General features: G+C 41.0%; 1 protein-coding gene and 1 long non-coding RNA gene across 2 annotated transcripts in view; both read right to left on the bottom strand.

The window, feature by feature from the left end:
- Positions 1-27,115, bottom strand: part of LOC127362989 (uncharacterized) — a 46,403-nt gene that overhangs the window by 14,049 nt on the left and 5,239 nt on the right. The gene's annotated exons all lie outside the window — the stretch shown is intronic.
- LOC127362986 (collagen alpha-6(VI) chain) overlaps positions 1-27,115 on the bottom strand; it is a 41,572-nt gene that overhangs the window by 14,049 nt on the left and 408 nt on the right. Inside the window, exons 2-27 of the mRNA XM_051399417.1 lie at positions 24,959-25,063; positions 24,130-24,711; positions 21,630-22,190; positions 20,484-21,092; positions 19,681-20,232; positions 18,729-19,286; positions 17,066-17,644; positions 15,146-15,721; positions 14,668-15,035; positions 13,077-13,155; positions 12,719-12,864; positions 9,613-9,705; positions 9,297-9,350; positions 9,113-9,184; positions 8,234-8,260; positions 8,050-8,094; positions 7,620-7,673; positions 7,393-7,455; positions 6,450-6,515; positions 5,999-6,052; positions 5,033-5,068; positions 4,884-4,946; positions 3,112-3,174; positions 1,295-1,357; positions 566-628; positions 422-472 (exon numbers count right to left, since the gene is read on the bottom strand). Coding sequence (XP_051255377.1) covers positions 422-472; positions 566-628; positions 1,295-1,357; positions 3,112-3,174; positions 4,884-4,946; positions 5,033-5,068; positions 5,999-6,052; positions 6,450-6,515; positions 7,393-7,455; positions 7,620-7,673; positions 8,050-8,094; positions 8,234-8,260; positions 9,113-9,184; positions 9,297-9,350; positions 9,613-9,705; positions 12,719-12,864; positions 13,077-13,155; positions 14,668-15,035; positions 15,146-15,721; positions 17,066-17,644; positions 18,729-19,286; positions 19,681-20,232; positions 20,484-21,092; positions 21,630-22,190; positions 24,130-24,711; positions 24,959-25,034 — 5,553 coding nt within the window. The 5' untranslated portion in view covers positions 25,035-25,063. The remainder of the gene's footprint in view (positions 1-421; positions 473-565; positions 629-1,294; positions 1,358-3,111; positions 3,175-4,883; positions 4,947-5,032; positions 5,069-5,998; positions 6,053-6,449; positions 6,516-7,392; positions 7,456-7,619; positions 7,674-8,049; positions 8,095-8,233; positions 8,261-9,112; positions 9,185-9,296; positions 9,351-9,612; positions 9,706-12,718; positions 12,865-13,076; positions 13,156-14,667; positions 15,036-15,145; positions 15,722-17,065; positions 17,645-18,728; positions 19,287-19,680; positions 20,233-20,483; positions 21,093-21,629; positions 22,191-24,129; positions 24,712-24,958; positions 25,064-27,115) is intronic.

Genomic DNA, 27,115 nt, shown 5'->3' with positions numbered 1-27,115 from the left:
TCAGCGGATTCGCCATGAAATGCCACTCATAACTTCAGTGTGCAATGTCCAATCTCCAGTGAACTTCATATATTCTGTGACAGTCTCGCCATGAACACGTCCTCATAACTTCAGCGTACGTGGTCCAATCTCAATGAAACTTCACATGTGTTACAACAGTCCCGCCCTGAACTTGTCTACATGACAATATTAAGACATAGTGATAGCGCCACCTTCCGGCAACAGGTGATAAGCGCTGCGTGGCGATTTTGAGCTGATTTACGTGACATTTTCGTGTTGTGGCAGCGCACCCCGAGTTGCATGGAGTGCGAGGTCCCGCTCAACGCTGCTTGCAGCTTTAATTTCCATTTGGTTTTCTAGAAATGTTTGCTACATTTGGAAGCAAGTTATGTCTTTAGTTAGTCATTAAGGTCAGCTGTACCTTGGCACCTTTGGGTCCTGGAGGTCCATAACCGTCATTTCCATCCTGACCCTGAAACAGATCACACACAGACGGCCTGAGATCAGACTACTCATAAACTGTTTATATTATACTCACAAACACAGCTGATGTTCAGCTCCTTACTGGCATTCCTCTGGGTCCCAGTGATCCTGGAGAACCCTTCACGCCTGGATCTCCTGGTTGGCCCTTCAACAACAACAACAACAACAACAACAACAGTTAAATCTTCTCTCTACTGAAGTCATGGCTGTAGTTCCACTTCACAATTACTAAAAGTCCATATTCCCCTAAGAGAACCCCACCACCCAACCACACCCTGTACAATAATAATAATAGTATTTTCTACTCATTCATCTGTTTTCTATAAATCTGATCTTCCTACGTTGTGCTCTAAGTGTTCTTTAAGCAACCTTTCATTTAAGCTTTAGGGACGGGCATGTCGGTGAGTCTGAAATATCTCCATTGATTGTGATGAAATGTGCTTCAGACATTTATTCAGACATTCCTTTCCTGTACCTACATATGCTATGTGCTAGGCTAATCTATGCTGAAAAGTCAACCACATTTTTAAGTGTTTTGCTACAGGGCAAAGCTAACTAGCTATTCAATCAATTGTTAGCTAGCTCATGATTAATGTAGATTAGCTAGCCATCAAATGGACAATTGATGTAGGTAGCTAGCTAGCTAGCTAGTTATATGTGGTTGTCTCTTTAACATAGATTAGCCTAGCACATAGCATATATAAGAACAGGACAGAAGGAACATCTGATCAACATTTTAATGTGTCCAGTACTTTGATTTTTTAGACCAATATTATCAAAAGTTAGCATGCAAGGGAATTATGTCACACACCTTCTGCCCGTTAGCACCACGGCGTCCGGGTAGTCCTGGTCCTCCTGCTGGTCCTGGTTCACCCTGCAGGAACACCAACAGTCAGAGCAGGAAGAAACCACCAAACAGTTCCTGTAGCGGGCTCCGCCTTAAAGCTGGAGTGAACATACTGGTATCATATGAAACTAGAAGACTTGACGCATCCGTTGCATGAGTGACTGTATCTGTACAGGGTATTTTATTTTGAAAATTCACCAGCTGCTCTATGCCGGTTCTGTGTCTGACTTTATTGTCGCTCGAACAAAATCAACTTTAGTGAACTTTTTTTTGACCTTTGCATTAGTCCCCCCCACCCGAATCAAAACAGTCAGAACACATATATGTATATAAACACAATATACAAGCTGTTTGTGAAGCCTTTAAATAGACTACAAACACATTCTAAATCATGTAAATCATTTATGTGCATTTGCATTAGTCTGCAACTTGTAAGTGAGCAGTTATAGAAGCAGAATGTAATGAAATAAAGTCAAGTTTATGAGTTGATAATTGAGCCTTGTGTAGTTTCAGGAACAATACTCGCTCTGATGTGGCTCAGTGCTGTAATTAGAAACAGATGCAGCTTGAGGCCACACTGTAAGAAAAACTGAAGTAGTAAAAAATGATGTTTTGTGGTAACAAAACCTGCAGAATCTAATGACTGCTGGCCTGAAATTAAACAGTTATTACAACATTCCTGTTCATGAAAAAGTGTTTACTTCCCAGAAGACCATCTTAATGACCTGTGTCCTGTTGTATTTCATTTTCACTGTAAATGGAGCGTTTCCTAATCAGGTTTTCTGATCACGTTCAGATTATGTTCAGTCTACCTCGGTGCTGTTGTATTGCTGCTGCATGTAAAGACACACTCACAACTCACGACTTTTAAAATACGAGACTGAAGATAACTGATGACAGAAAAAGATTCCTTTATTTCTACAAATCTACAAAATATATATTTTCTTATAGTTTCTTTATCAAATGATAGAATCCTTCTTTATTTCTGAGGTATAAACTGTGCAGAACGATGTATATTTCCTTTTCTTTGTCTGTGTTTGCGCCATTTTTCATCTCAACGACTTCAGTCTCAGATCTGAATTGGACCAAAAAAGTTGCCATAACCCTAATTCAGCACAACCCTAACCAATGTCCAGTGTCCAGAAAGTTTCATATCCCAATGAGAGCCTTCATAGCGTGTTGCCTACGTCGTTTACTTGTACGTTTATATTGAAGAATCTTCTCTGACTGATTGATTTCCTCTCTGGTACCACAATGTTGATGTAGCGTCAAATTTGATCTAGAGTCTGCATGCGGTATTTTATTTTGGAAATCAACCGGTTTCTTTGTGCCGTTTCAGTCTTCTGACTTCCTGCCAGTGCAATCTGCTCTGTGCTGCTTGATGCGAGTGGGTCGCGGCTTCCATCAAAAATAGAACAGCTACGCGACACTTTCCCAAATACAGGCCTGTCCCATAGAGGCCTGTCTCAAATAGAGGTCTGTCCTAAATACAGGACTGACACTAATAAAAACATACCTATGAATATTATATTAAATTTCTGACATAGATCCTCCTCAATGTTACACACTGGACCTTTAAAATACTGTGTAATGCGGTGTTATCAACAGTCATTGCTAAAGAAGGCTGGTTTTCTTGGTTTCCCACTCGCTGTACTGGAACTCGGGGGTGATGTCACGCTGATGGACACAGTTTAGCATTACAGTTAGTGACGCAGTCTCGGTGTGAAACAGCTAAATCCTCAGCAGCAGTCTGTGGGAGGAAGGTGCAGTGAGGTACTGACCTGAGGTCCAGGAAAACCAGATATTCCTTTTGGTCCACGATCTCCGTTTCCCCCCCTGGGTCCCTGCGGAGACACAATGGACGGGTTCAGGATGGAGCTCCCAATACGCTTGTGTGTTGTTTCACTTCATCACCTCCCACCTCCACCAAAAACAGCCACACAAATGATCCACATTTGATTAATCCAATTCAAATTTTAAACCCTATTTTAAGGTCTTCTGTATTGTCTTGTGATTCTTCTACTAATGCTTTTTTATGTCCCACATGAAGCACTTTGAATTGCCCTATTGTGAAAAGGTGCTTTACAACACTGGTTTCAAAACATCAAACAATCAGATTTTATGGATGTTTCATATTATATTCAAAAACTGTACAATGAACCCAAACAGTGAACTCAAACTTGACAAATACAGTGCTTTTTTCTCTCAAACCCTTGGCAATTGTTCTATAAGACAATTTACTTTTACATTTCGTCACAGAAGTGAACCAAAAGCTGCGATATTGGCCTACTGTGTGTAGTTTTAAATGTTTTCTTACACTCAGATGGCCTTGCAACCTCCAATAAAGCTTTGGCGACCGTGATTGCTTCCCCTATTTGGAACCAAAAAACAGAGACTGGTTCCTGTTTTGGTCTTCAGTTTTTATTTTCTCTGGTTTTTGTTGCCCTATTTATGAATATTAGTAGACTTTGGTCTTCTTAGTACCGTGATCCACATACAGCCTATTGAATGGTTCCAAACTATTCCGAGGAAAGCAATGATCTCACAGAAGGACAATATAAAACAGACATTTGAATCTTTGTTCAGTATGTTCATGTGTTCCCTATTCAAGATTCCCACATACACACATTGTTTCACTTTCCCTGAACAGCTCCACTGAATTTCTGTGGAAGTCTGTCCATCAGCCAAGCCAAATCTGGCAAATCCACCTTCCCGAACACCAACATATCGACCGGAGAAACACAGACGCAGACTGACTCAAAATCATTTTACATTAATCATTATTTATGTCCCCTGTTGCTGCGTAAATGTGTTGTAAGAAACATTTGTTTGGGAGAGTGTAGCTGCTAATGAGTATTTAGGAATTTCACTACGTCCTCGCTAAATCTAAACACAGCACTGTCTGAATTTGGACTGTTACACTTTTATCCATCTGGCTTTGAAATGAAGCCAGTGAGGATAAAGAGCTCAGTTTCTGTGGGAGTTTAAGGGACTGGGTATTAAGACATGAAGTCAGAACTGATGTGTATTTATCTCTTTTGTCTCCTGTCCTCCAGTTTCTGTCCAGTATCTGCTGTGCAGCATTTTGCCATTGACCTGAGTCTTTACTGCTGTGGTTGTGTATTAACCACATAATTAACCTCAAAATTAATCAAAAACAGTCCACTGGTAATTAAGCTTCCAATTTGTATTTTGAAAATGTCAGAAATGGAGTCAGCATCCTCATTAACCCTCAAAACCACTCCTATATAGTCCAAATCAGACAGACAGTTACTGAAATATTGTCCATATAGGTGATGAATAATGCCAATTATGCAAAATGCCCAAGTTAGCATCTGTCAGTTTCTAAATTCTGGGGTACATTTCTAACACAAAACTCCGGGGTACTTAACATTTCTGGGTTTACGTTGCTGTCAAGTCAACTATCATGATTTCTAAGTCTCACTACAATGATTGAATGTTTGGTATATCCCGATAACAACAGAATTTCTGTATAAATAAATACATTTAGATGAGATGTTGGATGCAGAGACGAGGCTCAGAGAGAACTCACCTGTGGACCAGAAGCACCTGGGCTCCCTGGGAGTCCTCGAGCTCCCGGTCCTCCAGGCAAACCCTGTAAAGGACACAGGCAGTGTAAAGAGAGTATTTCAGTGTGTTATGGACATGTTACAGAGCGTGGTGTTTGAGTTTCTGTCCTACCTTCACACCGATGGGGCCTCTTCTTCCATCTGGACCCTGCACACAAAACAGACGTAATTAATAACGTATTATTCACAGTGATTATATTCACAGCTGAGTCACATAAAGGTTACAGCAGTTTCCCAAACTTATTTTCTTATTTTTCACTTTTTAAACATGACAAACCATGGTGACTTAATTTACATTGAGACGAGCAAATTTGTGCCTAAATGAACATTCCTGAGCAGTTTTACAGCTGTTTCTGCATCACGTCACATTTTCTGCAACTTTTTCAAAACAAAAAAACATTAAACTTATAATTAAATTAATAATCATCTTAAGTATGCAAGTTTTTCACTTTATAAATGAGACCTGATGAATGCTTTGAAGCAGAGTAACTGTAAAAGGCAGTCTCACTGTTTTTATTTCTTCTCATCAGTAAAAAAACAGTACACATTTTAAATACTTTATAAATGAGACAAAATTAGTGCATTTAGCAGGAAGAAGAGATTCTACAAAGATATTTGTGACCCAAATAAAATCTGTGAATAAACGGGATTGAGCGTGAAAACTTTCTCATGTGACTGGATTAAATGAACCGAGTGTCTGTCAGCACTCAATGGACACATTAAAGTTTCTCTCTTGTCACTTTACTGGCTGTTTGGGGTGAATATATACAGACAACAAAAGCAGTCAGAAAAATATGGTACTGTCTAGGGCTGTGTATCTGTAGCTGTGTAAGAACCTGGTGTTCACGACACACAACAGTTCCCACCATTAGGGAGAACTTGGCGACAGTAGCAAGGTTTAGACTAGTTGAAAAAGTCTAAACGTAAACAGTCATAAGTACAAAAGCATAAAGAAGTAAATCTACAGTGACCTGAAATGCAGTGATATGAAAGTATAAAGTAGCATAAATTGGAAATACTTAATAAAACCACTGGGTATAAATATATCATAGGACAAGATGGAGGACAGAAATCTCACCCTGTTTCCAGGGATTCCAGGATCTCCTTTCTGACCGTCCTCTCCGGGTATACCCTGTTTATTTAAACACGTTGTGATAAAGGATTAATACACTTATAAAACACAATAAAATTAAGATTTTTTAAAAGCATAAAACCCTTAACCCTGAGTTCAGATCTGTAGACTGTTGGAGCTTCTGGGAGTAGATTTCTAAAGTAAATTTGGGTTCTGAGTATGTTTCCTTTGAACAAAAACCTGAATTGTACCTGGTAATGTAATCAGGTTACATCCTGATGTATTGCTGTTAGCAAAGTTTCCAGTCTGAAGCCAAATTTTTACCATCCACTGTTTAGATCTTGGTGCTTTTTAACTCGTCTGGATCTTATCATAGAAACAAACTGAGCACACGTTAGCCTTAGTATATTAGCATGAATTCCTCGTTTGTTATTGTTTTGATGTGAATGTTTCTTACCGGTAAACCTGGGTTTCCGGGGTCTCCTTTGGCTCCGGGGGTCCTGTTATCCGTGCCTGGTTCACCCTGTCAGACAAAACAAAGTCCTAACTGCCTGAAACTTACTTTAAACTTTTCTGGACTGGGGAGGCTCTTTGATTCTCTCTTAAAATGAAATTCACTTCAGTCTAAAAAACTGTTGAATAAAAGCAACAATCCAGCCATTTCCCCACGTAAATGGTTTCTGTATCCTGTATAAATATAGAAAACGTAGATACTGTATCCTCAACTTGACGTGCCTCTGCAGGGTTGCTATATTGCAGAGGTCAGATCAGCAAGTTAACAGTACTGAAAGATTCAGACTGCGCTAACTCGACTGTAACTCGCTTCATTGTGAAACAATTTTTAATGAAATTGGTTCGTTACAAATGTGAGGAACTGAACTTGAACGTAAAAGACGTGTCTTGTTTTGTCTATTGCATATTTACTATTGCTTTCATAAAGCAAAAGTATTTCTTGTCGATATCTCAATGAAATAATCAATAAAATACTCGATTACTTAATTACTCCATAACTTCAGTCCTAGTCAGGAGAGTCAGTGTCATTTAAATCCAATCATCGATTGTCAAATAAAGTTTTTGAATTCAATTGAATTTCCTGCCAAGTGCAACTAAGCAATAAAAGCAAAACCAGTTCTGTTAAGAGTTTATTGTCGTCTCGTCTTTCCATCAAATTAACAGAAAAGTATCGATTGCGGTATTTGATCCAAGTGACTTGGACTGAAGATGTTTGTTCCAGTGAACACAATCATTGTCTTTGTGAGTGGGAAGCCAGTGAGGGATCAGGGCTACTCCTGGTGGGTCAGGGTGTGTACACAGAAGGGGGGTGGGATCTGGGAGGTAGAAGACATGAACAAAAGAAATAAAACGACAGACAGAAAGACAGAGACCCTCTTGGGACTCACCGGATCTCCTCTCAGTCCTCGCTGTCCTTTCAGCCCCGCCTCTCCTCTTATACCCGGGATACCCTGAGGACGACAGTTCAACCCATCAGTCAAACAGCCTGAGGTCAGAGGTCAACACCTCCAAGCTCAACTGATCGATGTGGGTAGATAAACAGCTAAAATATGTAACAACAACAGTAGGAACTATGTAAAAAACAGAGTATCTACAGGGTTTTTAGATTTTTTACCGGGTTTCCTGGGTCTCCTCTGTCTCCTCGGGCTCCATCTAGTCCCGTAAGTCCCTGCAAACCAAACCAGAAACAATACTCAGTACCAAAAATAGCATTATATAATATTATTTCACTAGTAGCCTACTGAGGTTTTTTATTGCCGGTTTTGACTCCTGCCACCCTGTCCTCTGGCTGTCTCGGAGGTTGTGTTCACTGGGAGGCTGCTGAGCCCCGTTCAGTTGCACAGTTAGCTTACAGCAGCTACATTAGCAGTTAGCTAACGGCAGCTGTTAGCAGAGTTGTGGCAGAGCAGCCGGAGGACGTCATAGGGAAAACCAGACACTATTCTCTCCATGAAATATGATCCAATTTCACCTAAATCACTGATAAAGTTTTGTTATTGTTCTTTGAACGAAAACTGCTAATAAAATGTTTTTGATGTTCATACCTGCTCTCCGTCGACTCCGTCCAGTCCGTCTTCTCCGTTCTCACCCTGCAGCGTTGGAGGAAAATCAGCTGTCAGATCTCAACACTGCTGTCCTCGATAAGTGTTTGCCAAACATCGGTCTGTAAATCACTTTTTTGCTTTGCTTATCTGACTTTTGATTACATTCTAGTCCTGAAGAACTCACCCTGTTGCCGGAGACCCCTCGGTTGCCCTGCAGACACAAACAGATGTTAATGATGTCACCAAGTGCTCTTTTATATACATATAATATATATATATTTATACATAATTATATAATATATACTATAATGCTCATATCAGAAACCTTTCTCAGCCTCACAAGACAAAATTTAATGCCAACTTTTTTGTCTGAAACACACGAGTAGCAGACAACGGAAGACTTCACCACAATGTTCGTCACAGTGAAGAAAGTGATTGTATCCTAATCTCCTGCCTAGTTTACTATATCTGAGTTTTAAAAATGATATAGCAGCATTTTCATACCAATAAACAAAAGCTGAAATCTGTGTCTACATCTTTAGTAAGTAGCGAATCATTCTGTAAGACGGAGAGCGTTTTTAAAAACATTGAAAATAGACGTCTCAGCAAAGTTATATGCTAACCACACAACTTCCACATGTCGCCGTCCATCTCCAGTATCAGTGTTCTTCTGAATCCGTCCCTCCAGGAAGTCGTGATCACGACATAAACGCAACAATTCTGTGCCACCTTGCAATCTTGTCCAACAGCTGCAACCTTTCATCAAATTTGACCATTCGCTGCAGATTCCTGCATAAAAAAGTTGAGCCACATGTTGCCAAACTCACTTCATTGTTTCTAGTTCTAGTAATTAAATAAATGTCGCCGATGTTGTTGTAAAGGTTGCTTAATATATCTCCAAATTGTTGATGTCGCAATCATCGTCGTGTTGTGCGCCAACGTGCTCAACTAACGAGAGGTTACATAAAGTGGTGAAAAGTGAAAAGATGCCTTATAATCAGGCATTTTCGGCTGCAACAATCCCCCAAAAAACCTTCTGATACTGTCTCGATCCAAACTGTACCTTCTGTCCTCTGTATCCAGAACAGCCCTGGATGCCCTGAGGTCCACTTGGTCCAGGAGGTCCTCGCTCACCCTGCAACAACCAAACAGAGCAGTGACTGAAGGTACAAACGGGTGTAACAGCAATATCTTCTGGACGTGTAGTAAACACTGTACGGATATAATCCGAATGAAGAACCACTTACGACGCCTCCCTCCTCTCCCTGGAAGCCTGGATGACCCTTCTGTCCAGGAAGACCCTGTTCATAAAAACACAAACAACAAAATCAGTGGACGTAACATTAACAGAAACTCTTTCAAAAACTAAGAAAAGCCACCAACTTTTTTCTGTCTACCTTACAGTGTCTACTGTGATACTCAAGATTCCCAAGAGACTAACCTTCGAACAAGCTGTTGCAAGGGTCTGCTTGCTCTCAGCCCTAACCAGCCTTCTTCCTTTGGACACATTTTCCCCAAATGTTCTTATCATCAAGTTCTAATTTAAATGTGTATTCCAGTCACCTTTATCCCTGGTTTGCCTGGAAGGCCACGGATGCCTTCATGTCCCGAACATTTGCATGTGACGTTGCAGCACTCCCTATTTGACACTGTGTCCTGCAGAGGAGAAAACAATGAACATAAACGTGTACAACAAGTAACTGTTTAAAAATAACGATGGCAGTTGGTGAAGAGGTTAGCATAGATTAAGGCTGGCTGTTTTTGTTCATAATTCAAAAATTCGTCCCAATTTTCACAGCGTAATTATCGGGGGGGTATAGATTTACAGATACATGTTGGAAATTGGTTTTAGCATTATAGATGCAACTACATCGGTACTCAGACCCCTGGATCGATCTCGATGTACCATAAACCAGTTAATGGTTATGAATCAGTTGACTGAAGCTCTGTTGCTAACAGCGTCTCGACTCTTGTGAAAGGTAAAAGGTCAACGATTTACAGTGCAGCTCAAATCTAAAATCTAAAGTTTGGAAGACATTTGGTTTCTATAAGAAGGAAGGAAAGTTGGACAAAAGTCTGTCCATTTGTAAGATCTGTCGGACAGCAATTAAGTCCAGTGGTAGTACAAAAGATTTTAACACTCACTTGGTGCCATCACCAATAAGAGAGCAAGATTTATATGCAAAGATATGTGGCCCATTTGTGTGGTAAGAGCAAATTCAACAACAAACTAGACTGGACAGACCACACTGGACTGGACGGACCACACTGGACTGGACGGACCACACTGAGGAAAGGAGCAGGCTGTTCTTTCTAAGGAGGCTCAGGTCCTTCAACATGTGCACTCAGCTACTATGGATGTTCTACCAGTAGTGTCAATCTGTAGTGGCCAGGGTCATCTTCTTTGCTGTGGTACGCTGGGGAGGAGGCATCGGGACTATAACTCATATGGGTGTAGGGTCAAAGGAGACCTTTAAAACATGGGGTTAATGGGACTTATTGTGATGGGTCACTTCCTTTGACCGTAACCTGATGCAGCTTGATGACGCGCAATGTCCAGGTGATAAAACTCTCTGCCTCTTACCTCTCTTCGCCTCTTCTCTCACTCCTCACTCACCTCACTCGCCCACACCGGGTGATACGTTTTGGACCTTGACCCGGCCCGCCGATGACGTACAACGCACGACAAAGGATTATAGCCCAGTATAAGAGCTTTTTCCTGCAATCCCTGGCCAGCGTACCGCTAACGGGAGTCAAGAGCTGTAGCTTTAAACAGAAAGTCTGCCAGCTGACTTTACTGGAGCAACGCGTCGTTAACTCAGCAGAACAACGAGTGAAACGCCTTTTCCTCTTGCTACCTGTACCAGCAGACATTGCACAGCAGAGACTGTTTGGACTTCCGAACCACAACTCTGATCAGCCTGGCTCACAGGAACGCCAGCTGATCCATGCAGCTCACCTTCCTTCATTGGACTGTCGGTAACGTACTGGGCATAAACAGATAACTTCATAGAGTTAACGGCTAAACAACGACTGTTTAATTACTGTTAAAGTAACGTGTTTTATTCAGGTTATTGTATTGTGATGTCGATTTGATTAACTCAGGTTACTGTAGTAACTTTAGTCTCTGAGACAGTGCTAAGGTGATGTTAGTTTAATGTTCTGCTTCAGACTGTCTTTGCATGCAACTAACTCCCTTTTAACGGCACTGTTAATCTAAGATCACACACACACATATTCTGCCTAAACCTCAGCACACACAAGGAGAGGGATTCAAACCCTCCCGCTCCTCCATACTCTTTGTCTCTCACCAACATGTGTTTCATACTCAGCTGAAACAAAGGACAAAAGGGCGCGCACACACACACACACACACACACACACACACACACACCTTTTCCTCTAACTTTTTTCCTATAAGTTAGATTGTATATAATGTATTTTCCTCTGTTTGCTTTTATTATTCCTTTAATAAATGCTTGTTTTTACATATGCTGGCCTATTTAATTTCGTACAAGAGTGAGTGATACCAACCTCTTCTATGCAGAACTCCTAAGCCTTCCACTGTAGCTATTAATAATTTATTAATTAAAATTATTAATCTGATTTCTGAATTAATAGTTTAGTGTATTTTTATGAGACTGATCAATCAATCATTGGCTATTGTTTCCCTTATTTAAGGGTGGTGCTCAGAGGATCATTAATATTAATTAAAGTCATTTTCTATTATCTGTTGATAATTATAAACTTTGATAACCAAAATGAATTGATTAAACTGATACAGTTCAACAACTGTAACACCCTACAAAGTAGTCCCCTACACGGGGGATCAATAAAGGTCGATCTTATCTTAAATGTCTTATCCCAGAGGTTCCAAACCTGGGGGTCGGGACCCCCACTGGGTGTCAACAAAGCTTCATGGAGGATCGCAAAGTCTTCTTAATGCTATGGTCTAAAAAATATACATAGTAGACCTATATCTCAGCATTTCAAACACTGAATTTGTATGATTGATGTATATATACAGATAACACAGACAGATAATTGTTAAGTTCTAGTTCCTAAAAATATCAGGAAAACTAATCTCTGTTCAATATCTTGTTTTACACAAATTTCATGCGGTTATTGTATTCACTGTTCAGTTGTTCTCTACTGTTATTGCTATGTATTATAAAATATATATAAAGTATGTCACTTTGTCATCAATTTAGTTAATGATAAAAAGGGATCCCTTAAGGAAAAAGGTTGGGAACCACCATCTTATCCTATGGTATAGTCTTTATGTTATCGTTTCCTGAGTGTACTATGTGTTTGTACAATGTACTATTATTGATCATTTTTTGGAATTAATTCAAACATAATAAAAGACACACCTCAAGGAAAAACCTATCGTAAAGTACTCCATAAACCAACAGGTGACGCAACGATAGGTTCACACTTCAATCGAACAGTCTGAACTCATGCAATGATCAGCCTACAGCAGAGCTGTGGAGAAGGATCCAGGAAGCAGTTTGATGAAGCCAGGAGGAGCCTATGACGAATTTCACTGACTACCAGCGGTAGAACAGGGAGAAACATTTGACCTGGACGTGGACAACACGCCTTATGAGTTAGTTTCCCGAAGAAGGGCCGAGGGCCTTCTGGTTGTGAGGTAACATAAATGACTTACAATCTGTTGGAGGATGACGTTGCCAATGCTTGGCATGCCGATGTGGATGGGGAGCTGGTAGCCAAATCCTCTGCCAAACTCCACCATCTGCAGCTCGGCGGGCTTCCTCGCTCCCTCCAGAGCCACCGTCAGCAGAGCGCTGACCCCTGCAGAGAACAGGCAAAACCACAGATTGCAGGTTTACAGTTGTAGAGGAGGTGTGTAGGATTTAGTGGCATCTAGTGGTCAAATGTCAGATTGCAACTAACTGAACACCGTTGGCTTTGGGTGTTTTGGGGCGACTCCAATAAAGAAATGAATTAGAGGAAGATTAATTAATATGTATTAGAACAGTAGAAACAAGTGCTATTGTTTTTACCAGACTGTCGCAGCAGCTCTGATTCATGCTCCAGTTTCATCACGTCTTCGTCGAGTCCGTCCGAGAAGATCAACGCCACCTGATGGACGAGGTTAGTCACATGTTAGACACATACATATTTAATCAGGATGCTTTTTGTCCAGATTTTGCATGACGATAGCATGTTTATAGTCATTCCACCACTTAATAATCTTGATAATCCAGCAACTATCTGCCATAAGATTTAGACGTCGGGAGGGGTGGGTCTGCAGGGGTAGCAGTTAGGGCCGCCAACAAATATTTTCGTTATCTTATATATATAATATATATATATATATATTATATATATATATAAAATATATTATTTCCCTAGATCTAACCCTGGTCCATGGTCCCCAAAACATGAATCTTAATACTCCAATACTTTTACACATCCACTAAACAAATGATATTCCCAGCTGTACTTATAATAATTGCTGGTTTGTTATATAAACAGAGTGTGAACGACTGCAGATAATTTGGCTCTACGTAAAACCCTGGGAATGTCTGGATCTTAAGTTATCAGAGAAACAAGCTGAGCTAACGTTAGCATTAGCTCAGCTCGCAGCCCCTCTGGGGTGCCCTTTTCTGTCCAACAGCGTAGGAGAAGCAGTGATTTTTAAGGTGGAACTGCTTTATTCAGTGTTTTTAGCGGTTTTAATCAATTTGTTTTGGAAAGAATGTTTACTGTCTGGATGCAACGATCCACATTTTTTCACTTCCGATCCGATCCCGATACCTGAATTTGGATATCGGCCGATACCGATCCTATTCCGATACCAGAGCTCTGTTTGCTTTAATATTATTATCATCATCATTATTGTTGATTTTATATAAGGCTGAAATAAACTCCTCTCAACAGGCAAGTATGATATGTACGTATGTATGCATGTATGTCCCAAAAGGCAACTTGAGGTAAGTATAAGGTTTCACGTTGTCTACCTGGAGTTTACCTTGTTTTTGGAATGACTCCAGAAGTGATTCCTGACAGCTCGCCTAAAAAATCCTTGTGCTGTTTCGTGTGGTGCTTTTTTTAAATGTTTGATTGCGTTCGAAGTGTTGTACGACGCGAGGGAGCTGAATTACGGCTTTGCAAACATTGCATTTGGCTGTCTTGCTCTGCGGTGTTTCCAGTGTACAGTATTTCCACACAGCGGACATGTTGGCTAGCCACAATGCTGCTCAAGGCTATCCTGCTAGCTGGCTGCAAACTGCGGAATGAATTTCCTGAGCGGGGGCGTGTCTCATAACTCTGTGTCTCATTGACTGGGAGGCAGGAATCGCCTGTGGAGTCATTTCAGCAGACAACGTTAAAGCGCAGACATGGCTCATGGATATCGGAAATCTGCGCAGGTTGGATTGGGAAATTCCGATACGTGAATTACGCTGGTATCGGTCCCGATAACGATACTGGATCGGACCCATCCCTAGTTTATTGACATTAAATGTTAGGCTCATACCACCTTTATAAACCAGATTAAAGTGTAACGCAAGGCGAATATTCACTTGACTTGTTTTGGGAACGCAACATAAGATAATTTCATGATTAATAAATGGAAGCTGTCACGCTCACCTTGACACCAGCTCCAGATTTGGTCTTGAACCTCTCCTTGAAGTAGTTCAGCAGGGCAGTGTTGAAGGCGGTAGATTCTGGAATCCGTAGCGTCAGGACTTTTTGCACGACTGCCTCGTTGTAGGGTACAAAGTCTGTATCATACAATATACGTCCTCCATCATCTACTACATGGAAGGAGATGTTGGTCCCGACAGAAAGGAAATCTTTTCCGTCACTTGCCAAGAGGCAGCACAGGCCTTTTACCTCCGAAATGGAATGGACAATGTCTGGCAGGAAGGTCTGGAGGTTGCTGATGCGCATCAGCATCTCACTAGCTCTGGTTCTTTGGGAAAAATCAAATCCTATGGCGATATCAATGCTGCAGGCTGGAGCAAAGGGAAATAAGTTTTTACTTTTGGCATTCATAGACATAGAGGAACGTGGCATGAAAGAAGGCAAGACAGACACTGAGGCAAACTCACACTTTTCAACTCACCAGGGGAATCTTGGATGGGTTCGCACATGGTGTCCACTAACTTTTTCTTGATATTTGCCAACTCGTTGAAGTTTCGCACGTTGAACAGCCTCTCAGGGGTGCCAGTAATCTGCAAGAGCTCCAGGTCATGGACGTCTCCAACGCCAATGGCAAACACCTCAACTCCCAGATCCCTGATATATTGACCTGCGTCCTCCACATCATCCTGAGAATCACCATCTGTGATCAATATCAGATTCTTGGAGATTCCACTACGGCTGCCCTTTGATGTATAAAAGTACTCCTTAACTTCATTCAAGGCTTGTCCGATGTGAGTGTTTCCACCTTCGTATTCCAATTTCTTGATCTGTGCGCTCACATCCTCCCTACTGAAGTACTCGTTGAGGTAAAACTCCCTCCGAGTATGAACGCTGAACTGTGCAACTCCAACATGCACATACTCTTTACTGACTTCAAAGCTGTTCACTACATCTCTGGTGAAGTTTTTCATGATCTCGTGATTGTCGTTGGACAATTGGTTGATGCTGCTAGAATAATCAAGCAGAAAAACCATGTCGGCCTTCTCTTTCTTGCAAACTGCCAAAGCAAAGCAAGAAAAAGATAATTGTCCACATTACTAAGAAACATGAAATTATGACTGTATAGCATAATTTATATTTGGCCATATCACACTCTTAACTGCCTAATTTCCTGTGGTTTGAGGTCTCCCTATACTCTCTTATTCACAAACATTAAAGTCCAGGTGAAATTAAAAATGTAATTTTAACCCTTTCAGATCCTCAGTTATATTATTCCCCTATTTAACAATTTATGCCAAAAAAACTTTTATATCAGAATCCGATAATTTTGTCTTCCTGTTAAACAAAATGTGACGCATGGTTACGTCAACATGAACTAACTGATTTCAACCAATAATATTATGACATTCAACCACCACACAGCTAGCTAACAGCATGGCTGGCTAGCAGAGCTCACTGATTACTGTACAAACACACAACTTTATCAGAGATTTGGGTGAAACTGGATTATATTTTATGGAGAGAATATTGTCTGGTTTTCTCTCTGACGTCCCCCGGCTAACTGCTAATGTAGCTGCTGTTAGCTAGTGGCTAATGTAGCTGCCATTAGCTAACGGCTAATGTTGCTGCCATTAGCTAACTGCTAATGTAGCTGCTGTTTGCTAACTGCTAATGTCGCTGCCGTTAGCAACCGAACTGGGCTCAGCAGCCTCCCAGTAAACACAACCTGGTGATTTACAGAGTTTCCAAATGGACTTGTTGCTAAAAGAAGCTAACTGTCGCTATAAGGAATGTTAGATGCCATAAAAACCTCAGTACTTTATTTCCTGTGGTCAAAATGTCGTCAGTCAGCATCAGTCCCGGACTGGACGTGTTGTTCACTGGGAGCCTCCACTCCCAGTGGAGTCACCTAGTGGGTCTGCTACAGCTGCTGGACTGGGGGGAAGTTACACACTGGCTACTGGCTACCATGACAAGCCCCTCGGTACTTACATAAATGTCAGCACTCTGATTTCTGTTTCACCAGGACTTTAATCAAGTGGGACGCACAAGTGTGACCAACACCTGATTAACAAATGCTGTTTACACATTTCTATGTTGTATCAAGTCCTGCCATGCAAAAAGGGCCTGTTTTTCGCATAATGCACTAGTTTGTTTCAACAAATTACTTTAAAGTAAGTTTAGTAGTTCACTATACCTAGAAAGAAATATGTTCATATTCTTCCAACTGACAACATTTTATATTTGCCTTCTTTCCATCTGTAACTGGCCCGTATATGGACCAACTGGAATTATTGGCTTTGTTTTGGTCTTGGACTGGTTTAAGCTTTTTTACTTTGTCCTAGATCTCTTTACAGAATAACATTATGTCTATAGTACTGTGAACCATCCACACACCTACCTGGCTTAGTGGTATTGCAGAGGATAGAAGAAATATTCTTGTACAGAGTTTCTAGGGCCTTGAAATTGTCCACATAGAAAACTTTAGATGGGTCGTCACCAGCCATGGTCAACAATTCTTTATATGTTGCATTTTTCACTCCAATACTGATCACAGTGATTCCGTTGTTTCGCAGTGCATCAGAGTTGGGCTCCAGTTGGTATGGGTCGGTGGCTTCCCCGTCTGTGATCACCATGAGAATCTGAGGCACCTTGAGTGCTTTCCGGCCACCATGCTGCTCATTAAAGAAGTCTAATGAGTACTTCAAGGCTTTGCTGGTGTAGGTGTCTTCGTTTAGTAGCTCTAGTTCTTTTATTTGTGCAAGAACTTTTTGTTTGGAGTCATGGTCCTTAAGAGTAAAAACAGATTCGACCCTGGTGGAGTAACGAATGACCCCAAAGCGAGTCAGGTCCTTGCCAACTGTGGTTTGGTTTACTATTGACTCCATAAACGTCTGCATGCTTTTGAAATTTGTTTCACCTATGCTTTTAGACCCGTCCACCAGAAAAATAATGTCTGCTTTTTCTGTCTTCTTGCATTCTGAATAAAAAGATATGAAGAGAGTAGTTAATAGGGAAAGTGAAAAACTGATTAGTTATCTCATGAAAAAAATCCATTAAAAATGACAAGATAACATCAACTAAACTGCTAAGCACGTCCTAGACGTATCTCTGTACAAAACACAAAGACTGATTTAGATGTTGGATCTTGTTAGCTGGCAAGCTAGTCACTGATCCATCCTGTGGTCAGTAAGGTAACTGCTAAAGCCACAAAGACTCTTCTGTGCATTTCTATTTCACCAGTTACATAGCATTTGTGGCGAAATGTTAATTGATGTAAACAGAACCAACTGTACAGTCAGATTAAGAGGCCGATAGGTCCTTCAAACTTACTATGTTTTGTTTTTATCTGTTTATGTTTTCAGCTTTATTCATAATTGAATGATGTCTGATTGTATTTGTTTTTACATTCCTGAGCCAAATTTAGTTCAAATCAACTGGATTCAAGAGATTTTGACTGTGGCGCCAACTGCATCCAGATACGTCTTGTTTTTCATTCATTTTTGTCAGCTTTACTGCTGAAACATGTTTTACCTATGACAGAAATAGTCCACAGGCATTGTAAATCAAAGAGTTGGGTCTGGATTAAAGAAAAACTAATTTTGAGATGATTCATCCAGCCAGATCAGCGGGACCAGCCCACCACAGAGGGTACCGTCACCCAAAGAGGATAGGAGCCATGCTGGCCAAGTTTGGACTCAAGGCTGCTACTGTATAATGTCTGGACAAAATGGGACTCTAACAACGGGAAATCAGACACTGCTGTGCCCACATCTTTACAGAGACTATCAGCATGGGATCCTTGACTGTGTTCAGAGCCGACAGAGTGTAGGACGAGAGGAGACGGACTGTTTACATCAATGATTTTTGGTGCTCGAATGAGGTCAAAGTGGATGGACACAATTTTATGTGAAGATGAAACCATATTATCATCATTATCTTGTTGCTGCTGTTTACATTCAACTAGATCTAAATTCAAAAAGGTGCACTGGGTGCATACAGTACGTGTATGTGTATAAATAACTGTATATATTAGTTTAAAACTGTTCTCGTACTGCTCTTACCTCTTTTTGGGTCGCAGAGCTTTAAGGCCACTTTCTTCTCCAAGTCTTTCAACCCATCAAAGTTGCTCTCAGTAAAAACCCTCTCTGAGGAATCAGTGATCTCTACCAGCTGGGAGGTGATGGCTTTCCCCACTCCAATGGCGTAGACCAACACTCCCTTAGCTCTCAGAGCCGCAGCGGGGCCTATAACACTGTCTTGGGACTCACCGTCTGTTATTACTATCAGCCACTGCCTCAGATTAGAACGCCCTCCGCTGGTTTCCTTGAAATACTTCGACACCTCAGTAATGGCATTTCCAATGTGCGTGTTTTGATTGATTTGCTGCATGTTATCAATGGCTTTCCACATTTCTTCCTTGCTGTGGTATTGGTTGAGGGGGAACTCCAGTTTGGCGTTGCTGCTGAACTGCATGACACCTACATGCAACTCATTTTGCCCAACGGCGGACATGCTGATAACAGATTTCATGAAGTTTTTCATTTTCTGGTAGTCTGCGTCACTGATGCTCGCAGAGCTGTCAGTTAAGAAAAATACGTCACCCAGTATGTCTTTGCAAACTGTGGACACAGAAAACAGAAATGTTAACGTGGTGTTCCCGTTTTACCCCTTAGTCATTGGATACTGACTATGTTTACATGCACACTCATTTTCCACTGCTATTCCAAATCTGATAATATTCTCCATAGGGATAATCCTAATTAGGTAATTTAATTAGATTTTTTTTTTTTTTTAAACCTGCTGTTAAATCAGGTATTTCGGGCCACAACAATACCAAAAAGAGCCTGCGAAATCCTGAATACATGGGCAAATTGATAGCCTTTCAGTTATCATGTCAGTTTTCCGAAAAGTAACAATATGTAGCATGCATAGCTAATGCATGTAGTGACTATGACATAAGCTTTTAAATAAGAGGAATGCAAATGGAGTTAAAAGTCCAGTCTAATTCCTTACTGTCTGGAGAACAGATGTGTCTGAAGATATCATTCTTGATTGACTTCAGGGCATCAAAATTCTGAACAAAGAAAGTCCTTGTTTGGTCGCCGGCAATCTCTTGCAGCTGAGTCTGGTTTGCTTTACTCACTCCGACGGCATAGATAATGACACCTTGATCCCTCAAATCTGCAGCAGGAGCTGTTACTTCATCCTTGGATTCCCCATCGGTAACGACAATCAGGTACTTTGGGACTTTCCGATCCCGAGCTTCCTCAAAGTGGGTTGCCATGGATGACAGCGCCTTTCCAGTCTTGGTGTCACCTCCTTTGTGTTCAATACTCTTTATAGCTTCCTTCAGTTTATCAGCATCTGAGTAGGTTTTCAGGTCGAATTCCTTCGTTGGCAAATCAGCATATTTCACAAGGCCCATGCGGATATGTCCTGGCCCAATACGGAAAATACTAATGAACTCAATGATGAACGTCTGCATGTCAGCAAAGTCTTGGTTCTCAATGCTTCCTGAGTCGTCCATCAAAAAGAAGAAGTCTGCTTCATCCTTCTGATCACATGCTGGAGAGAAAGACTACAAGGAGTTAGTTCTTTTCACACAGTTAAAAAAAGTAAGGTTTAACATTAACATTAAAACAAAAAAGGCTAAACTTAAAGAACGGCTACTGAATAGGAAACAAGTAAAGTTTTATATCCCCACAGCACATACATATAAATACATATATGTACAAATATGTGTATATATATATATATAAATATAACTTGGAAATATTTGCGTAATTGATGACAATAAAAACAACAGAGGTTCAAACCTTCTTTGACGTCTTCTTTTCTTGTATCTAGTGCTTCTTCAATGATGTTAGTGCACAGGGTTTTCTGCAGGTTCTCCGTGATGGTTTTCAGATCTTTGAAACTGTCCACGCTATAAACATGCTTATGGAAGGGGTAGGACACCATCTTCTCTAGTTCAGCCTTGTTTGCATTTTCGATTCCTACAGCGTAAAGTGTGACACCAGCCCGACGGAGAATGGCTGCCGCTTCTGTCACACTATCCTGGGATTCACCATCGGTGATCACTACTGCCACCTGCTGGACATCCTTCCTGTAGCCTTTCTGCACTGTGAAGATTTCTTTCCGAGTGAAGTTTAGGGCAGCTCCAGTGTTTGTCTCACCTCCCTGGTAAGGCAGGATATTCAGGAACTGCAGGATTTCGTTCTTGTCATTGAACGTGTTAAGGTAGATGTGTGCTGTGGGCATGCTACTGTACGTAACAACACCCACTCGGACTCTTTTCTGATTGACATCCAGGCTGCTCACAATCGAGTGCAGGAAAGTGCGCACCATCTGGAAGTTGGTGGTCCCAATGCTTGCCGACTCATCAACGATGAACACAACGTCTGCCAGTTTGGCTCCTTTGCAATCTGTGAAAGAAGTGTAATCAGTTAACTTGTACTGGACAAAAAGGACCTGTATCAGAAAAGATCCAATGGTATGCAAGTTTATGGATCTACATATCATATCATATCATACATCATATCAAAATGAAATCTGTCTGTCCTGTCTGTCATCTTCTGCATACTGTCTGTATGTTTAACAAATACAAATCATCACCACCCTGGGCATTAAAGTATTTGTGTTCATTTATTCCATTGTTGAGCCATCTGCTACTTAATCTTTCAAATAATTTTTAAAATGAAATATATTACTGGAATACTCATGTAATGCAGTCTTTAAAATCTGCTGTGTGAGCTATTTCTTGTGACTGTCTAATTTGCGATCTACTTTACATGGAACATTTTTTAAACATCATTAAACAGTATAATATTCTATAATATTTTTAAAATGTAGTGCAAGTCAGAATGTATTTAATAGAACTGTCTAACTGCTAACTGAAAAATGATAAAACAATAAATACAACTACTGGTTAGGTAAGTAAGTGCCCAAAGGATGTTTCTCACCTTCAGCAACATTGGTCTCCAGTTTCTCCGTCTTGATGCTATCTTTTAAAAGAGTTACTCTGGGAGAATCATATGCGTACCCAACACTGGCAAATGAGCGTAGAAAATCCATTGATGCACCTGCGCTCATTGCAGCAAGGGTTGTCCCTTCTGATTTGATTGCATAAGCCTCCTTAAACACACTATCATCTGAGTCTTTTCCACTCACAACGACCAAGAACTGTCGGTAGCCTTTTTGTGCCCGGCCTCCCGCCCCACTGGTGAAAAATTGAGCTTTGGCATAGTCCAGAGCGGCCCCCAGGTTACGTGGTCGATTGGGTTGTGGGCGCAGGCGGAAACGTTTGACAGCAGCCAGGGTCTTCGGTCTATTTGGATGAGCATTGAGAAGGAATTCAACATTGGTTTGTTGGCCATACTGAGCCAAACCGATACGGTTGGTGGACGATCCAACATCCAGATCAGTGATCAATTTGGTAAGGTCAGACTTAAAATCAGCAAATTGTCCTTGAGCTATGCCACTGTCCACCAAGAAGAAAACATCTGCAAACTTTTCTGCCAAAGCTGAAAGAAAACCAAAAAAAAAAACTTATTACATTTTATTACAATACATTACAATCAAAACAAAGAGGTTGTTGATTCATTATCTAAGTTTTTGTACACCCACAATTTCTTTCTGGCTTAACCCTGCCAACCCTCAGATTCATAGCTATTTTATCATGGTTAGTGAGGGTACAAAGAGTTGAGCTTAAGTGACCTTTCAACTTGAAAGAAACATACAAATGTTTGTATTTTCAGGTTTTGATCAGCAGAATATAGGGATGTGACAAGAACCGACACTTCGTACACAAGTTCTGAAAATGTGACGGTACTTGTTACTCTACACTACTGTAGGTACTATGGATGGATGATGGGCTCAGATTTGGCCATGTCCGCCTGAAAGGGCTGCACCACCCGGGCGGGAACGCCGAGGTTCAGGGAAAATCTGATCACATCACAGATGACAAAGAAAGGCTTTAAAACATGACTAATTTATTGTAAGATCCATATTAAAATGGAACAATCAATTAAAGAGTGGAAAGCAAACAGGCAGCAGAAAAGACAAAAACACTGAGTAGTTTCTTTTTATAAATTACTTGATGGCTACATCTTGTGTATGTTGAAGCACATGGGAGTTATTGTTGTACTGTGGTATCAAATTCGGTGTCAAGAATCATGGAATTTTACTAGTGTTGGTATTAAATCTCTGGTATCGTCACATCTCTACCAAAAGCTGCACACAAAGTCTTGTTTTTCAGGTTTCACACCACTGCTTATGGTTACAAGCAGATGAAACACCTTCAGAATGTATGCATCATTATGCCCATTTGTACAACTCATATCCCTCTAAGATGGAAGGATTTTTGTCCTACTGTCAGTGGATGATTGGGAACCAGTAGACTTTTGTCTTTGGATGTGTTCACACAAGAAAATAAAGCAAACTGACACCTTACCTATGCATATACATTTTCTTACTTGTCAAAAAGACTACTACAGTTAACAAACCCAGAATGATCTCAATACAACAGACCAAAACCTTATTCATAGTTTTCAGTCACTGAGCCCTGGACGGCAACATATTCCAATATCGCAGCCTACACTAGACACACTGTAGTACCGCAGGCATGCAAATTATCCATTAATTTCAAGCCATGAATATTTATATCACCTCTAATATAAAGATACTATAAGAAGAAAAACAAAGATACGCAAATGAACTAATCAAGTTTTGGGAACTTGGGATCCACATACAGAACCTCAGAACTCCAGTTCCAGAGATGTTTACATCCCTCCTCTTACACTGCTACCAGAATGAAAGCATACAAAAGTACAGACTCAGGATGTCCCGGCCCAATCGAAAAAGATCGGTGTCAGCACTGATCAAGGCTTTTTTTTGGGAGAGTGGTAGAGACCCGACCCAACCGTGCTCCACACTCCACTGCAAGGGGAACAAAAGCCCCGCAAACAAAAAGGCAATAAGAGTAATTAATAAATGTAATCTGTGCAAAAGATGAAGTGACCACGGAAATAAACACTCAACAGAAAACAGACAGTTCATTCAGGTAACTCAGGTAAAAGTTGCACCAAAGCACCAAACACTGGAGAGAGAAACTTCTTCCAGACAACGATAAGACGAAACAGATGACAGAAATGACTCCTCGTCATTTAGTGCGTCTGATCACACAACAACCACCCGCCATTTTGGCTAAAAAAACTTTTGTTTACTCTGTGTAGAAAATTCCTACTTAAGTTAGTTGGCAGGTATCAGAAGTCTTGTTTTTCCTTCCAAGTGGGCGTTCCAATAAGGGTATGACGTCACGTGAAAACTAGGAATTGGACGCTTTTGTACATTTCAAAAGATAGATTTTGGCTAGTTATTTTTCTTGGATAGTTATTTAAGTATTTATTGCAAAAAGAATAAATGCACAACTATATATATGTTTCCTCCAATACTTTGCCTCACCTTGCCTCTGATCCTCCATGGAGACACAAACACGTTGCAGCAGACTGTCCGTCTTGCTCTGGAGATCCTGGAAGCTATCGATGGAGAACACAAAGCGTCCTGGAGGCCGGTTGGCGATGGATTCAAGCCCCATCTGGTTGCGTGTTCGTACCCCGATGCCAAACACTAGGACTCCGTTCTTCCTCAGGTTCTGTGCTGGCACTACAACATCATCCGTGGACACTCCATCTGTGATGACAATAGCGATCTGAGGTACTCGTTTGTTGGCTCGGCTCCCTCCCTCTGGGGTGAAGTACTTCTCCAGGAGGTAGGTGATGGCCTGGCCCGTTTTTTTGCCTTCTCCTCGGTAGGGGATTCTTTCCACTGCAGCCAGCAGGGATTTCTTTTCTGTGTAATCCTTAAGCAGGAACTCCGGGTAAGTTTGATCACTGTCCTGAGCCAAGCCGATTTGAACTTTATTAGTGCCGATGTCTAGGGCTTTTATCATTTTGTTGAGGAGACTCTGAACATCCCGAAAGCTATCAGAGCCGATGGAGCCATCGACTAAGAAGACGATGTCGGCCAAGGTGGCATTTTCACATGCTGGACAGGGGAAGAATAAGGTCACCATTGCATGCGCAAAAATAGGTATTGTGAGAAAATATTACAAAGTCAGAGAGTAACATTAAAGACTAATAAAATATTATTGAAAAACTTCACTCGTTGTTTCGTAGCCAAAGGAAATTACTTTTTTCTTTAAAATGGTTACAGTACGGTACTTTATTGTTCCAGGATTCTTTATAAAGAAAACCACAGAAATACCAAGAATGTACTGTTCCACTCCGTTCACCTGTTCTCTGAGCAGTGATGCCATAGGAACACGCTGCTATGATGAGGCTGAATAGAAGACTTGTTCTTTCCTTCATGTTGGGACGGGTCCTGAGTTTCTCTCCTCCTAGAATACAAATATAACAGGAGTTAGTTCGGATCTTTTTTCTACACAAACTTAATTCAAAGCAGTGAGTCTAAATATTTTGCAATTTGTGGGTTAAAATGTCTCAACTCGCCCTCCACTGTTTTAAATCGCCCTGAACCTTGTGAGTCCAATGCTGGCATAGAGCGGACAGTTTGGGACGACTTTACGTCAGAGATTTCTATAAAAACTGCATTAACGCCGCCTAATCAGAAGAGTGAGGTGGGAACTGTACATTATTACAGAGACCACTGTAAATAATTTAATAAGGAGTAGGTCCTAGACCTGCACACAAATACAAAAGATGAACATAACGTTAGACTTAATGCGGTTACTCAGGGTATTTGTTGTGACACATTTGTTTTGGATTGCTAGTTTAAGATTTTGTTTATGTATAATAATATATATAGTTCATTTTCAAGTTCACTAAAACTTACGTTGCAGTACTGCAGGGGGTACCTAAATTTCTTTCCTAAAATAAGGATACTATAAGTTTCATAAATAAAATTAAAATTTAAAGTTTATTAATTTATATTTCATATTCAATATTTCTGTTGAAGAGTTTGATTACTGCAGTTTCCTCCCTGTCACCGACAATGACAGAGATCCTCTGAGAAGCTCATGTTTCTCATTAAATCATACGTAACTCATCAAAAAGATGCAGTTCAATGCAATTTCAGTGCCATCTTAGTGTTATTGAATGATGATGTCATATCTCTTTTATTGCCTCTATTTTATCTTTATATTCATATTTCTCTATGTTCAATGTAATGCACCAATATACCAAGGCAAATTCCTTGAATGTTAAAATCTACTTGGCAATGACACTGATTCTGACAAATAATTTAATGCCATAAATTCACTGATGGATCCTTTTTTTGAAATTAAGCATTTATGGGTTTTTCTAATCAAATTGCTGTATAATATAGCCTTTTTTTCCCTGCCGAAATGTTTTACATGTAATTATATTGAAAAAACAATTTAAATAATAGACTAGAAACATCACAAACTGGCATAACGGAACAGGAGGACTCTGAAGCGTGTGATACCCAGTACATCCTACCTCCACGACCACAGCATCCGGTACCTCCAACCTCCACAACCATAGCACCCAGTATCTCCAACCTCCACAACCACCGCCCCATGCACCTCCACAACCACAGCACCCAGTACCTCCTACCTCCACAACCACAGCACCCAGTACCTCCAACCTCCACGACCACAGCATCCGTTACCTTCAACCTCCACAACCACAGTTCCCAGTATCTCCAACCTCCACAACCCTGAGCACTTCCACAACCACAGCACCCAGTACCTCCAACTTCCTCAACCACAGCCCCCAGTACCTCCTACCTCCACAACCACAGCACCCAGTACATCCAACCTCCACAACCACAGCTCCGAGTACCTCCAACCTCCACAACCACAGCACCCAGTACCTCCAACCTCCACAACCACAGCACCCAGTACCTCCAACCACCACAACCACAGCACTGAGTACATCCAGCCTCCATAAGCACAGTTCCCAGTACCTCCAGCCTCCTCAACCACAGCTCCCATTACCTCAAACCTCCACAACCACAGCTCCCAGTACCTCCTACCTCCACAACCACAGCACCCAGTACCTCCAACTTCCACAACCACAGCTCCCAGTACCTCCAACATCCACAACCACAGCACCCAGTACCTCCAATTTCCACAAACACAGCACCGAGTACCTCCAACCTCCACAACCACAGCACCGAGTACCTCCTACCTCAACAACCACAGCTCCCAGTATCTCCACCCTCCACAACCACAGCACCCAGCACCCCCTTTTATATTTTCATTTTATTTTATTGTATTTAATTCTCATTCCCTGTGCTGCTGTAACACATGTGGAGATCAATAAAGGAATATCTTATCTTATAAACTAATTTGCTCAAAATTCATCCAAATCTCTGGTTTTACGCAAACTTCCTGCAGTTACTGAGTTCAGTGTTTGGGTTCATTGTTCAGTTTATCAGCTGTTCTCTGCTGTTATTGTTATTGTTG

This window comes from Dicentrarchus labrax, unplaced genomic scaffold (genome assembly GCF_905237075.1).
Source record: "Dicentrarchus labrax unplaced genomic scaffold, dlabrax2021, whole genome shotgun sequence".
In the NCBI taxonomy this organism is placed as follows: Eukaryota; Metazoa; Chordata; class Actinopteri; family Moronidae; genus Dicentrarchus; species Dicentrarchus labrax.
The sequence above is the reverse complement of the archived record's forward strand: the minus strand, read 5'-3'. Positions and strand labels throughout refer to the sequence as shown.